Below are 15558 nucleotides of genomic sequence, written 5' to 3' on the forward strand. Positions count from 1 at the left end.
CTTTATGCCAGTTTATACTTCTCCGTGGATTTTTGCTTTTTTACATTTAAAGCAAGTTTACTGCATCCTGAGGAGAAAGGTTACACTTAGAGACCTTTTAGTTGGAGAGATTTGCCCTTGTTGGGTTGAGTTCATTGCCATTTGTTGCTGTGAGACTTAAGTAATCAATGATATGAAATCAGTCCAACTATGAAAATAACCATCTGCCAAGTCTTAACAGCATCAATTCAAAGAGAGTGTATCCCTTGTAGCCTCCTTAAAAATGTGTTGAGCAAAGGCCTTCTTTGCATATTCTGGGGATTAACGTCCCAACTTTCCAGTCAATGTGTGTGCAGTCATATTAGGGACTTTATCTGGACAAATACTTCATAAGTGTCTGTTAAAGACCTAAAGGCAGTTCTGTTATCTACCTTAAGTTTTAATACATTTTTACCCAGGTTGACTTTGTCCTATTAGGGCCAACTAACAACATTAACTTTTTATGTTAAAGAAAAATCTTTTTCCTGTGTAAGGACCTCAGGCTTTCCCTGTAACGATGAGATACCTTGACTTTGCACATGGGATTTTTATAAAAAGCTCACAGAGGAGGAAGGGAGCTGGGGTCCCCGTTGTCCACTTGGAGTAGGCGACCCTTTCTCTTCTGGAGCTGGGCTGGGGCCGTATGGCATAGGCTTTCCCCTCCCTTAGTAACATAACAGTCAGATGGTACTATTTAGAAGCTCTGGCCAGTGATACAGACTAAGTCTAGTAATGAAGAAGTTAGCATGAGGCAGCCTTTACGTATGTGTCCTGAAGCGTATCATGCCAATCTCAAGTTGGGACTCGTTCACCCTGGTCTTACTTAACATTCAGAGAGGGAAATAGTACACGTTTAGTCACGAAAAAAGTGTAATAGCTTTGATGAAAAGAGCAGCTAAAAAACAGCCCATAACTTTATTACTGTTCAAATCACCGAGAGGTTAACCTGCATAATTTTTTTTCTGCTGATTTTTATAGCAAGTCTCTTATTTCATAAAAGCCACAGGAGACTTTATAACCATAATTATCTTGCTGCTTCATTGGAAGGTCCTATTAAGTGTAGGGAAGCTCTTTTAATAACATTGTTTTAGCCTTTACAAACCCCAAATTTATTTTGAATACGGGACGACATCCTGGGATGTTTGTGTTTCTTGACCACCACAATGTTTAAAAAAATGTGGTTTTTTTTTTCATTTTTTTTTTTACTAAAGATGATTGTTTTTTCTTCTCGTGTTATTTTTTAAATATTTATTTATTTATTATTTATTTATTATTTATTTATTATATATTTATTTAGAGAGGGAGAACAAGCAGGGGAGGGGCAGAGAGAGGGTGAGAGAGAGAGTCCCAAGCAGGTTTGCACTGTCAGTGCAGAGCCCAGCATGGGACTCCATCTCAGGAACTGTGAGATCGCGACCTGAGATGAAATGAGGAGTCAGTCGCTTAACCCACTAAGCCACCCAGGCATCCCATTTTCTAATATGATTTTTAAAGATGCTGAACCTACAGACAAATTGAAATAATGGTTCAAATAGATTTCATCTCAATTCACATATTGTTAACCTGTTTCACATCCCCCCCCCCAACCCCCAATATGTTCGGTGGACCTGTTTGAAATTATAGTCAGCATGACGAATGCTTTTCCCTTAACTGCTTCAGCATGTATTTCCTAAAAACAAAGATATTCTCCTGCCCAATCACAGTGCTATTATCAGTCGAGATTAATGTTGAAGCAAAATATTTTAAATTTTTTTTTTTAACATTTATTTATTTTTGAGACAGAGACAGAGCATGAACGGGGGAGGGGCAGAGAGAGAGGGAGACACAGAATCAGAAGCAGGCTCCAGGCTCTGAGCCATCAGCCCAGAGCCCGACGCGGGGCTCGAACTCACGGACCGCGAGATCGTGACCTGAGCCGAAGTCGGACGCTCAACCGACTGAGCCACCCAGGCGCCCCTGAAGCAAAATATTTTAAAATATACTGTCTGCATTAAAATTTTGCAATTTCCCTTTTGATTTTAATACCCTTTTAATTTTTTTGATGTGGCTTGCAATCGCTGGTCACACCTTGCATTTGGTGTTAGGGTCTTTGTTTATTTACTTATGACCTTGTTTTTTAAGTTTATTTATCTATTTTGAGAGAGAGTGAGAGAGAGCGCGAGTGAGAGCGAGTGAGCTGGGGAGGGACAGAGAGAGAGGAGGAGAGACCAAGAATCCCAAGAAGGCTCTGAACTGTCAGCAAAGAGCCCAGTGTGGCTCCATGTGGGGCTCGGACTCATGAACCGTGAAATCATGACCTGATGAAATCTGACCAAAACCAAGGGTGAGATGCTTAACTGAGACACCCAGGCACCCCTACTTTATTTTATTTTTGGAAAACTAAAAAAAATTACTTTAGAGAGAGCACATATGAGCCTGGGAAAGGCGGAGAGGGGGATAGAGAGAGAGAGAGAGGCTTAAGTAGGCTCTAACCTCAGTGTGGAGCCTGACAGAGAGGGGCATAGGGGGAGGAGGAGTGCTCTATCCCATGACCCTGGTATCATGACCTGACCTGAAATCCAGATACAGATGCTCAAGCTACTGAGCCACCCAGGTGCCTGGGTTTTACTGTCTTTTTAGATTTTTAATCTTTAGAACAATCTCTCTGCTCTTTTGCTTTTTAATAAAGTCCCCTTGGACTTTGAAAATTGGTTTGTTCTGTATTTGCTAGACTCCATTCTGTGATATATGTAGTAGGGGCTGCTTTCACATGTTTTTGAGGTAGTTTGGAAGTATTAGCCTAAAGTCTATATTGGAGTTTGGAATTTTGAATTTATATAGGAATATCTAGAATCTTGTTTTGGACATAGATCTGGTTCATGGATCATGAACCAAAATTGGTCGATCCATACTCTTTTTTTTGGGGGGGACACAGGATGACTTATTCAACTTTTTTGGTTTCATTGTTCTATAAAAGGAGGATTCTGGTTTAGTTAACAGAATTTTAGATGAGAATTCCCATAACCTTACTGATTTTTCAAAATATAGTCTAAAGAGTCAGAAGCATGCAAGGGAAGAATGTGTTTCTAGAATCTTAGAAGGAATGAAAATTAGGTAACATTATTGATGTTTTTCTAAATCCTAGAAAGAATCTTTTACCCTATTCCTACTTACCACCTTTTTAGTGGGAGACATTGGGAAATGTATTACCAAGGCTTATCTTGGCCTTCTAGTCATTTCTCCCTTCCATATGGTTTTTTTCTTTCCATGTAAAGGGCCTGCTAGTCTTTTGTAATACACTAACTCATTACAGAACAAAAAGAGGCAGAGATTTAATGGAAACATGGCTCAAATTGCTCTGTCTTGCCCATATCTTTTCCATGGAGCCAGAATATACAACAAGGATTGTAGTAAAATCTTCAGTAGATCTTACTGTTCGATCTCTCTGTACACAAAAGTCACTCTAATTGTGGCTCACATCCAGTAGTTGAGATTTTTTGCGGAGTATAATTATTACAAACCCTTTAATGTTCCCTTGCCGAGATTGGTATCTTTAGGTCCCTATGCTTGAATTACTGTGTTTAATCTGTCATTTGAAATGATTTGTATCTACCAAGTCTGCTTTAAATAAAGCACTTACCTTTTTCTGGTATGAGAACTTCATGTGTAATGGTTGATTAGAGGGAAGAGATGGTTTGGAGATTGAGTGTGGAGATATGCCTGCATATGACTCCTGACCTCTTATTGATACTCTCCCGTGTGCTGTGCTACTTAGTTTTGGAAATTTTGCTTGAGGCAGTGTTGGGTCACAACCAGAGGCTAGTAACTATAGGGTCATACAGACTGGAATGTGGATTTCTGCCCCTCCAGTTCATACCTTTTTTACTTGGGACAAACAATTAACATAGCTGAATCTGTTTCTTCTTCTGGAAAATAAGGTTCGGGATGGCTACCGTGTAATATAGTGAAGATTAAATGAGATCATATACAGGATAATTCCTACATTATTTATACCTTGGTTGGTATTAGTAAACAGTAGCTTCTTTTTTCCTGTCCTCGTCCTCTGTTTCTTCCTCCAGGAGGCCAAGTGAGTAAGTGAATGAATGGGAGTGTCTGAATGTAAATTTGGAATGATCAAAAATTGAAAACATTCCTCGCCTAAGAAGTCAGAGTAGGTCCATAATGTTTTAGTTGCCCCTAGAAAGCTCCTGGTTTTCCTTTAATGATGAGCTGATCATTACTTGAAACACTCATTATATTCTTACTTGACCGTTTTGTCTTCTGAAAAGGAGGAAATTAGAATAGCTTATTGTAGCCTGTCTGACACTGTGGGAAAGTGTAAAAGCTGAGACCAGTATTTGTTGGAGGGGAAAAGAGCTGGTCTCAGGAGGCTTACCATGTTTGGGTTAATGCTTCATTTACTTGCAGTTTAGGCATTTTTGGTTGCAGGAAATTTTAGTTACAGAGTTAAATCGAGTAAGAAGGATAAAAAGTGTTGAGTGTTATATGTCTATATGCTATAAATTTTAATGCACAAAGCCAGTATTTTTAAAAAGCTGTAGAAATATTCAGATATGCATTAGCTAAAATTGTTCATGATGAATGCCACTAAGTACAATCAGATATAAGCATGTAGTGTTTACACTGATTTTTAAAATAAAGATACACATTTTAATTACTATACCCCAAGATGTTACATTTTTGAATTTGGGTTTTATTACAGAAGTGGCAAAAATTCACATTTTTGTCACAGGATTTTTTTTTTTTTAACTAGTTTACCTCCTTACTTTAAGTGTTAAATTCCGTTTCCTTTCTCTTCTCTATTCTTTTTTTCTCTTTTATAGCCGTTCCCTGCGTTCTCAGCTCCCATTCCTATCACTTGGTGTCTTTCCCTCTCCCCCTCCCCCCATCTTCTGTGCTTTTCTCTACACATACTTTTTTTTTTAATTTTTTTTTTAACGTTTATTTATTTTTGGGACAGAGAGAGACAGAGCATGAACGGGGGAGGGTCAGAGAGAGAGGGAGACACAGAATCTGAAACAGGCTCCAGGCTCTGAGCAGTCAGCACAGAGCCCGACGCGGGGCTCGAACTCACAGACCGCGAGATCATGACCTGAGCCGAAGTCGGACGCTTAACTGACTGAGCCACCCAGGCGCCCCTCTACACATACTTTATACTAGAGTGGGTGGGGTTGCTAGGAATCAGAAACCCAGGTAATGTTAATGTCTGAAATAGCGTACCCATTTTCTGGCTGAAGCTGGATTCTCTTGGTTGCCTGGTTATACCCAGCATGTGTTTGCCCTTCTGCTATGTTTGCTGTTTCACATGGAACACAGTCTGCACTGCAGAGGAAGGGGCCACTCTACTGTTCTTATAAATCCTTGGAGAAAGCTGAGCTAGAGTAACAGCTGTTGTTTTTTCCTCCTTGGAACTCTTGCAAACTGACTTGCCCTTTATGGCAAGATGAGTGTTGCTCCCTCACTGCCCATTACAAATTTGGCTCTACCCCACCTCCTTCTCAGTGCTAATCACTGACCTCATACATACAGATTCATCATGTTTGGTCTTTCCAGAGCGTTTGATGTTGTTGACTATTATTTCCTCCTTGAGTCTCTCTTTGTCCTTGATTTCCAGTATACCGGATCCCTTGTTGCTCCTTTTAATTCACCCTCCACCTTACACCCTCTAAACTCCCCATTCTGGCATGTCTTCTGTCTGTTCTGTACATAACACTTGTGTAGCATGGCCCCCGGGGTGCTCAACTCATTCTTTCCATCACTGTCTCAAAAAGATATCCCCTGGCCTTCTAATCTAGCCATGTTTTCAGAGCTGTGGATCCATATCTTGCCCCCACTGGCTAAATTTATTGACCCTGATCTCTGACACGTTAAATTCATCATACCCAGAGTCTGCTTCTTGTATTTCCTTTAGAATCCAACACCTCACTCAACCTAACTATCTTCAGAGCAATGAATCTCAATTGGAAGGGGGTAGGGTGGGGATTATGGGTCCCATTGAAAATACATACTGCTATTAATGAGTACATTTTACATATAATCCCCCTACTCTCAGATGGTCTTGGACTCAAAACCTCTCTCTGAAAGTGTCTCTAAGGTCCATGTCAGTTTTTCCCCCCTCAGTTCTTGCCTGCATAGATAGAAGACTTTTTTTAATTGATCTGTCCTCAATTAAAGGCCAGATTGCTCTTCCTTCAATCTGTAATCATCCTACCAGTACTGGTAAATTGATTTTCCTAATGCACCAGCAAAAAGCATGTAGTTCTTCTCTTCCGAAACCTTCCATGTCTTGTAAAGAAGTCCACATAGTACAGCACGACACCAGAGCGCTCTTCTGTAGGATCCTGTGCTCCATCCCTAGGCTCATCTTCCACGTTCACCTGCTGCAGCCTCTGGCCCCCATGGCCCCTTGTGCTCCGACCATAGCACTGTCCCCACCCCTAGCTGAGCCTTCCTCCAAACTGCTTGGGGTGTAGAGATGTTCCTTTTTGAATGCTATTTTCTCCTTCAAGATCCTGGTCACGGTGTCATCTCATCCAAGCCCTTCCTCAGTTTCACCATTTGGAATTAGCTACCTTTTCCTCTCCATTTTTACGGTGAATTAATCATGTCTCTCATATGGCTTCCACATTCGGCTTCATTGTGGGTTGTGTGCCTGACTGTTGTGTGCTTCCAGAAAGGTAAAGGACCCTGCACTGAAGTATACAATGAAGGAATGACTGACCCAGTGAATCAGTGAACCCACTCTTTGGGATTTTACTTCTCTCAAAAATTCTCAAGTGCCACAGGTGCTAGTGGGACTGAACCACTCAAACCCCTAAAGTTGGGGCGCCTGGGTGGCGCAGTCGGTTAAGCGTCCGACTTCAGCCAGGTCACGATCTCGCGGTCCGTGAGTTTGAGCCCCGCGTCAGGCTCTGGGCTGATGGCTCGGAGCCTGGAGCCTGTTTCCGATTCTGGGTCTCCCTCTCTCTCTGCCCCTCCCCCGTTCATGCTCTGTCTCTCTCTGTCCCAAAATAAATAATAAAAAACGTTGAAAAAAAAATTTTAAAAAATAAAAAAAAACCCCTAAAGTTGCGGAAGCATTTGTGTTGAGACCTCCCCCATCCTCTTCAGGAGCCACCTCGTTACCATCCTCACCGCTAGGGTGTGATATTTAGCTTGTCCTGATGGTGTAGCAGAGCCATGGAGGCCTTGTGCCTGAGCCGCCTGCCTGGATCTTGGCCACAGTTCTGCCTCTGCTTGCTGGCAGGTCATGCGCACCATGGGCAAGGTGTCTTCTTGCTTTGTGTCTCAAATTTTTTTTATCTCATTCTCAACAGAAAACCCTATGGTATCTACCTCATAGGGTTGAAGTGGGAAAGTGATAATCCTTAGAAAGCACATAGCATAGCACCTGGCACATAGCAAGCATTCAGTAATGACTGCAGACTGTCTGTGTAAGGTCCTGGGAAGTTCTTGATCACTTCTAGGTCAGGGCTAATTACCTGGCAGCATCTGGGCTAGTTATGGCCCACACATGAATGTATTGTTTTTGCGGGGTCAAGGAGTGTGGAGGTGGCTGCGGAAGTTTTGAAAAGAGCAGGAAATGTAGGAGACTGGGTTTATCTCTTGAGAACATTAGACTATCTGAGATGGTAAATATAGTGGGTAAGAATATAGGCTCAGAAGCAAGAGTGAATTACAGTCCTAGTCCTGTTCCCGTATAAGCTGTGTGACCCCCATGCGAGTTGCTTAACTTCTCTGTTTCTCAACTTCTCTATTTTTAAAACGAAGATAACGATCACACTTTATAGACTTGCTGGGATTATTAAATGGGACAGTCTAATGATAGCTCTTGCTTCGTACATAATAAATAGTACTGTGTGCTGCTTTTGTTGCCACTGATGTCCATACGTCTGCTCTTGCTACACTGGGCCGGCAACACTGGGCTTCCAGTCCCTCCTGTGACAACAGTTGCCACTGAGTAGTAGAGGCCCCCATAAGTTGGGCACGACTTTTCAGGCAGCCACATCCTCCCCCATTACCTGTAGCCTTATATCTGCTCTCTTAATGACAATTTTGTCGATGTCTTGTTGACAGATGCCACTCCTGTGCGTTCATGTCCAAGAGGGCTGTGCTGTGAATCAGTGCTTAAGGCAACATGAACCTCAAGGAACATTTAGCACCATAGTTATTAATGTGTGCTCCAGACCAATAGTATCAGTATCCACCGGAAACTTATTCTCAGGCCTCACCCCAGACCTACTGAATCAGAAACTCTGGGGGTGCGCCTAGCAATCTGTGTGTTAAGAATCCCTCTGGCTGGTTCTGATACCCGCTGCAGTTTAAGAACTACAGATGTAACACATGAGTCGTATGTCCATATTACTGACGTCCAGTAAAAGTAGTTACATTTAACTTTTTACAGAAGCCCTTGTTTGCGATGTGAGCTCACATATTATGTTAAAGCTCGCTACTTACTTTTTTTTCTTTTTGCTCTTTTTTCTGTCATTAATGGCTGTGGTAGAGCATCTCATTCTGTAAGTATTCTAGAATTTGGTATTTGTGATTGCTAGTTTGGGAATTTCTTTTCAAATAGTTGCTTTGTATTTTGTGAGTATTTTTTTTTTAATGTTTATTTATTTTTGAGAGAGAAAGAGAGAGAACAAGGCAGGGAGAGGCAGAGAGAGAGGAGACACAGAGTCCAAAGCAGGCTTCAGGCTACAACCTGTCAGCACAGAGCCTGACCTGGGGTTTGAACCCACGAATGGTGAGATCATGACCTGAGTTGAAGTTGGATGCTTAACCAACTGAGCCACCCAGGTGCCCCTGTGAGTGTGATTTAAAGGTGACTCTAATATGCCTGTCTTCCAAGTTCTTTGTAGATTATTTCATTCTTCACATCAGGTACCCAGCTTTTGACTATAACGTTATTATAGTAGAATTAAATATTTGTATTTAGGGAAGTCATAATTTTGAAATTTTATCCTGAAAGATCTTTCTAAAAATTGTATGTAGTATCAAGATGCAGTTACTTATAATACATTATTAGAGTCTACATGTGATCGTGTAATGTACTCAGTAAAGGTAATGTAGATTTGGTAACATCTGAAAGTTATTATGATTTAATTATTTTATTTGAGAGAATGAAAATCAGACATTAAGAGTATTTTCTAAAGGAGTTTTGGAGATTGTAATATGCTACTGTTAAAAATTTTACTTAACCAAAGCCAACAGCCCATAGCTAAAGCATTTTGTCTGTAACTTTAATGTTTATTTATTTTTGGGACAGAGAGAGACAGAGCATGAACGGGGGAGGGGCAGAGAGAGAGGGAGACACAGAATCAGAAACAGGCTCCAGGCTCTGAGCCATCAGCCCAGAGCCTGACGCGGGGCTCGAACTCACGGACCGCGAGATCGTGACCTGGCTGAAGTCGGACGCTTAACTGACTGCGCCACCCAGACGCCCCTGTAACTTTAAAACTGAAATGTTGATAGACGTTAGCCCCAAAGCTATACACTTACTGTTTAGTAATCCTGCTTCCTTCATGTTCATTTACTAGTGAACCCCAAAACATCCCACTTCCTGTGTACAGGCTCCTGTGTACATGCTATAGGAAGGCAACTAAGAAAAGCTTGAGTATTCAGTCAATTTATATCATATTTGGAAAAATAAAAATACTGAGAAGTGTCTTTCTCTTCGCTTTTCGAGTATGTGAAAATAAAACCAGTTTGGGTTATTTTATCAAATATTTATTGATTGCTCAATAAGACACAATCCCAGCTGTCAAATGTATACATAGATTATTAAAAGAGTAGGTACATGTGTGGGCAAGTCATTACAAAGCAGTGTGGTAAGTACAGTAATTGAGGTGTGACAACATACGGATGAGGAGGTGATTGGGTTTGAGATGGTGGTGGGAAATGAGATTGCATGGACCAACTGATTGCTCGGCCAGATGAGATTGCATGGACCAACTGATGGCATCTTAGGTTTCAAGGACAGGTAAGAGTTTTCCTGGTGATTCAGAGGAAAATTTACGTGTGGTGTGGCACAGGGGCAAAATGGAGCAAGGTATGTTCTGAGAGTTACAAATGTATATAAGAGTGTAAGGTTTCAGGAATCAATAAGGCCAGAAAGCTGGTAAGTTCCAGGGCCTTGAGGGCTTTTTGGAGCATGAGAAGCGGTCTGGGTTTAACCTTAGGATGATCCTGTTGGAGCCAAGGGTGCATTTACAGAGCATGACTACCCCTTTGTGCATTTTCTCTAGAAGATACAAATCCGCATCCGTAATTCTAGATAACCACATTTTAGTTTTTTCAACCACAAAAGATTTCAGGAGGAAATGTGGGGGTGAATAATTACTAATAGGTTATCATCCTTTGAAAAACTTCCCAATATGGTTGCTTTTCAGTGTGGGTCAGCAGTTCTATCTATAAATGTACAAAGAATGGCACAATGATGACATATTCTATTTAAAACATTTGTTTTTTCAAAATTTTAAAAAATGTTTGTTTTTGAGAGCAAGACCACGAGCGAGGTAGGAGCAGAAAGAGAGACACAATCTGAAGCAGGCTCCAGGCTCTGCACTGTCAGCACAGAGCCCAGTGCGGGGCTCGAACCCATGAACCATGAGATCATGACCTGAGCCAAAGCTGGACTCTTAACCACCTGAGCCGCCCAGGCGCCCCTCTATTGAAAACATTTGTAATTCACAGTCTGCAGGGAGTAATTTGGGAGATACCAAGAAAACCTGACATGTTTTCTGTCTTCAAAACATGTCTTTCTTAAAGAATCCTGACCCTCTTTGGGGGATTCAGTCATGAATATAGGTAACTAGCAAAGGGAAATCTGCAATGAAAGCCCTAATGCATAACCAAACAGTGGGGGAAGTAGTTGCTTTGAACCAGAGGCGTGAAGCAGGAGAATAGAGGTTGTGGCCCAGAAAGGTTTTGCTGTGTTGGTGGCATATTCAGCCACCATTAGAGTGTTGGCTGGGCGGAGGGAGAATTCCAAAGAATATCAATCAGTACAGTATTCTTGCCCTTAAATTATACACACGTAAGATGAACGCATCGTACAATAGTACAATATTTTATGTGGCTTAATGGTCTAATGCTACATATGGAATACTGAAACAATGTCAGTACTCTTAATACTGGAAGAGGCTCTTGACAATTAATAAGGAGGAACTCCTTCATCCAGGCTTTCTCAGGGTTTTCTGACCTACTTCAATTCCCCTGATGTTTCGTACCCAATGGCTTCAGCTTTCATCAAAGGACTTTCAAGTTTTTTGGTTTGTTTTTAAACCAGGAAGTATCAACACTTGTGGGATACAGAAGCAGTAGTGTTGTTTGAATTATGTGTGTCAGAGAATGTGAGAAGTGAGAAGGTGTTCTGGAAGGAGGTGTTTAGTAATACAGGTTTATCCATATCTTCTCCAAAATCTCAGTGAGTGTTTGCAAAAAGGTGACCTCTAGTGGCCACTTGCTTTCTGTTGCATTTCTCTCACAGATACTTCACTCTGCTTATGAATTGATCTATGTGCAATTAAAATTTATAGAATCCTTTCTGTACACCAGGATAATAAAAAGCATTTGCTCCATCCTTTTTTCCTTGCTTAAACTTTGTTTCCAAATTGACTTTTGAAATTTTACCTATTAGATATTAGGTAACCAGAATAAAGTTATCAGCCTAGGGTTATATTGTCTGTCTGGATAGTACGATTTTCTTGGGTTGATGACGTGATCTTCCTCCCTCTCATACATGGTAGCCTTTCTGTGAATTTTTTACATAAGAATATGTATATTATGGGATCCATGCAAATGTTAGTTGCTGCCAAAAAGAGGGTTGTTTCTTTAGCTATAAACAATTGATTTTGCAGCCTGCAGTCAGTCTTATTGTTAGTTTGACTGTGAGTGTAGGGAACTCTGGCAAAATGAAATGGAGCAAAACACACAAAGAATACAGCCACAACAACAAACACTTTACCTTCCAGCTTTGTGTTGTGTTTGCTGTCCTTACTTCTGGCCTTTCTGTAAGAGTTGTATACTTTTTTTGCAATCACCACATAAAACAGAAGCATTAGGACAAAAACAGTCCAGAAAATGAACTGTGATATGTAGTTCACCACTTGATGCCATTTCAACCCCAGCGGATCCTTTAAGGAGGCACACTTTTTCACAGATGATGGTGTTGCTTCCTTATTGCTCAAGATTATATTCGGCAGAGAGATGAGGAACAAAAAGAGCCAGACGAAGGTCGAGATCATTTTTGCAAAAGCAGGTTTTTGTACAAAATATTTTCCAAAGGGCCTGATGATCTTCAGGAATCTATCAAAGGCTATGAAGCCTAGCAGTGTGATGCCCACATACATGGCTTCGTAAAAGATGACCGCAGAGAAACGACACACAAAGGCCCTGAGTTGCCAGGGTCCGAGGTGTGAGTCAGAGAGGATTTTAAATGGAAGCGTGAACGTCATTATCAAGTCGGCCACCAAAGTATTTTTGAGGTAGACAATGAAGGTGGAGGAGCTGGGGATGTGAATGAACACCCACAGGGCCAAGGTGTTCAGCAGGATGCCTGTGAAGAAAACGATGGTGTAGATGACTGGGAACACCAGCTGTGCTATCCGTGTGTCCCTGGGGCACCGCTCAGACCCATTGAAGCCCTTTATCACTGTGGTGTTCATGGTTTCCAGGGTCAGCTGTTATAAAGAAACACACACACAAAATCAAATAAGAAGTCATGATTTCCAAGTGCTACTTTTAAAAACAGGCTTTAGGTATGTAGCCTATTAACACCTTATATTTATTCAGCCCATTCAGTAGATGAGTTGAAAAGGCGCATGTTTCTGGCTACAAATTTTTCAAACGTGTACTACATTTTTGGTACTTGTCAGTACCATTACTTCTACACCCTTTTGAAATCCAAAGAACAGGTCCTACCTCCTTCACAAGTGCTGCTTTGAACATGGCAATGAAGCAAGACCCATTTAAGAAGTAAAAATCCATGTCAGCTTGCTGTACATTAGATCATTCCTTGTACTCTTAATCTATGGTTTCTAGGATGTTTACCGTAAAGTGGTTTTCCCCCTTGAATATATTCTGTCTTTCATAAGCAAGCCCGCCCATAAGAAAAGTTGAAATTCACCTGTGTTTGGAAGGACACTGCGCTCAGTGTCTTCTGATTGAGGCAGCCATCAGTACAGTCCATGAAGAGCATGTGAAGCAAGTGTTGTTCTGCTTTCTTATGCTGGGTTTCCTTCCTCATTTTCACGTGTGTAATGTAATCAATTAGAACCTCTTCATATTCAAACCTTTGCAAATTATCTAATAGGAAAGCTCTTTTATTTCAAACTTAGGTGATGTTAACCTACTGTGACTTAAATGAATTAGCTTAGAGGCTGTTCTCTTCATATCCTCTCATCTAATAACGTTCTGGCAGTTTATCTTTGCCGTCTACATGGTCAGCGAAATTTTCGAGTACCTCTTGTATATTATAGTAGGTGGCAGAACAATAAATTAGCCCCAGGTTACAACCACACAGAAGAGCAAGAGTTGACTTTAAAATCAGAATCATCATCTGCTCACTTACAGACTGCTTTTCCCAGAAATTTGTGTACAGTTGGCCGGCCTGTTTAATTTTACATGTACCTTAGTTTTTGGTCTTTCTATCTCAGAGAGACAGAGTGATATATTTTCTAAGAGTTCAGGGCTATTAGACCCAGATTTTTTTTTTTTTTTTTTTTTGGAGGGGGTGGTTAGAATCACAGATCCAGCAAATACTGAGTACTAGGTAATAGACAAATGATTTCATAGCTCTCTCAGTTTCCTCATCTGTGTAATGGGTTTAATGGTAGTATATTACCTCCTATGTTATTGAGAAGACAAAACGAATATATAGAATTATGCTGGGTATATAGGAAGCACTAAAAAATGTTCACCCCATACTGCATTGGTGAGTGAAGTGCAGATTTAAATGGAGGTATACTATTTCGCTCATTGGAAATCATCTTTCGGAATCTCTCTGTTTAACGTATGCGGAGTGTGGAAGACTCAGGAATTTTATCAACCTTGGGCAAGGTCTATACAATTTATCCTTTAAATGTCTTCAAGTGCAAGGTCTATACAATTTATCCTTTAAATGTCTTCAAGTTTGAAAGGGTGTAATTGCCGCTTTGTTTAGAGACCGTTGTTGTCCATGAACAGAAGTGTGTCCCTGCCAGATAGGTAAAGGGAAAGAGGAAATTAGTGGACCTTATGAGGGGAATGTTGAGTTCTCCATGGTGAGTTTCACTTCATAGTTTCTTCTGCACATTTCACCACAGAGTTGGACCAGACTGTGGGGTTAGATTGAATAACAATTTGGGGATGACTTGGTTTGGGATTCTAAGAATAAAAATTTCATGTCCCACTGGACATTTGAAAATATGAGGCAGTAGGATGCTGGATAATTTTGTTGGAACTGCCCAATCATGGCACAATTTACAACATATAAGTTTGACTCAAATAAATTGTTTCTTGAAGATATTCTGGATTTCATTTATGCGATAGAACATAATTTAAATATACACCTTTATGCTTTTTACTTCAGTAGAGGAAAAATAACCAACTGGTTTTACTTTTTATGTAGAGGGATGTGACCTACATAATGAAGTATACATTTCCTGAAATCTCCAAAATCATTATCTAGATGGAGGTTTGCAATAGTTTCAGTTTAAACAGGGAAATGCTGTACAAAATAATTGCATAATTAGAAAACTGGAAATCACATTTTGGTCAACTTTCAAAATGTCGAAGTGTGGGAAACTCTGAAAAGGGGAACTGACTTAACGCTGCCCATTTCTAGAGTTCTGGAAGTGTATTCTTTTAAATGTGGCAAGTTTCAAAATGTTTGACCATACTAAATATCCCAACAGATCACACATTCCTATATGCCCATGTGTTTAATATGAAGTCGTTGACTTTTCCTTGATTTACCCTAGTGCTGGTGCCCAGGGGGCAGGGGTGTGTGTCTTTGGTCCTTGATGGCCTGACTGAGAGGAGCACTCTCTCAGGAACCAGAGTGCCTGGTTTCAATTTCTTATAGCTCTACTTTTCTTGTGACGTTGGGCATGATATTTTATGTTCTCTATGAAACCGTTGTCTCCTCTTTACAATGAAAATAAATAATAGTATTTGCTTTGTTGGAATGTTAAGGAAATGAAATGAGTGAAGTTCCACCAAGTGTATAGAATAATGTATGTTAGGTTGTAGGTGTTCTTGTGTTTCTTATTAAATGAAGCTAAAAGTAGAATACCTTTGGTGATAGATCAGAAAAGACAGGTGGGAAGAATCGAAGATGAAATGAAAGGTTCCATAAATCAGAAGCTTGCCAAAATGGGAATAAATTGAATTTGAAATCTTATCAGACTTGCTGAGGACATAGTCAAAACCAATAAAATAAGTATAGCTAGTGATTATACTGCTCAAAGTGATAATGTGATCTTATTTAATTCTTAGAAAAATCCTCAGAGATTGATCCCATTTTGCAGATAAGAAAATTGAGGCACAGCAGTTAAG

General features: G+C 40.5%; 2 protein-coding genes across 2 annotated transcripts in view; one reads left to right on the forward strand and one right to left on the reverse strand.

The window, feature by feature from the left end:
* MED12L (mediator complex subunit 12L) overlaps positions 1 to 15558 on the forward strand; it is a 338860-nt gene that overhangs the window by 226075 nt on the left and 97227 nt on the right.
* P2RY13 (purinergic receptor P2Y13) lies at positions 10995 to 13282 on the reverse strand. Its single transcript, XM_030330483.1, has 2 exons — positions 13148 to 13282; positions 10995 to 12701 (listed from the first exon to the last, which is right to left on the reverse strand). The coding sequence occupies exons 1-2, from the start codon at positions 13265 to 13267 to the stop codon at positions 11685 to 11687; spliced, it is 1137 nt and encodes a 378-aa protein (XP_030186343.1). The 5' UTR covers positions 13268 to 13282; the 3' UTR covers positions 10995 to 11684.

The sequence above is a fragment of the Lynx canadensis genome, chromosome C2 (genome assembly GCF_007474595.2).
Source record: "Lynx canadensis isolate LIC74 chromosome C2, mLynCan4.pri.v2, whole genome shotgun sequence".
Taxonomy (NCBI): Eukaryota; Metazoa; Chordata; class Mammalia; order Carnivora; family Felidae; genus Lynx; species Lynx canadensis.

Bases quoted from the DNA above. Each gene is read 5' to 3' on its own strand.
- P2RY13 (XM_030330483.1), bottom strand. From the start codon at position 13,267: ATGAGGAAGGAAACCCAGCATAAGAAAGCAGAACAACACTTGCTTCAC. The intron at 12,702-13,147 runs GTGAATTTCAAC...TCTTTATAACAG, and splicing joins CAGTGTCCTTCCAAACACAG to CTGACCCTGGAAACCATGAA.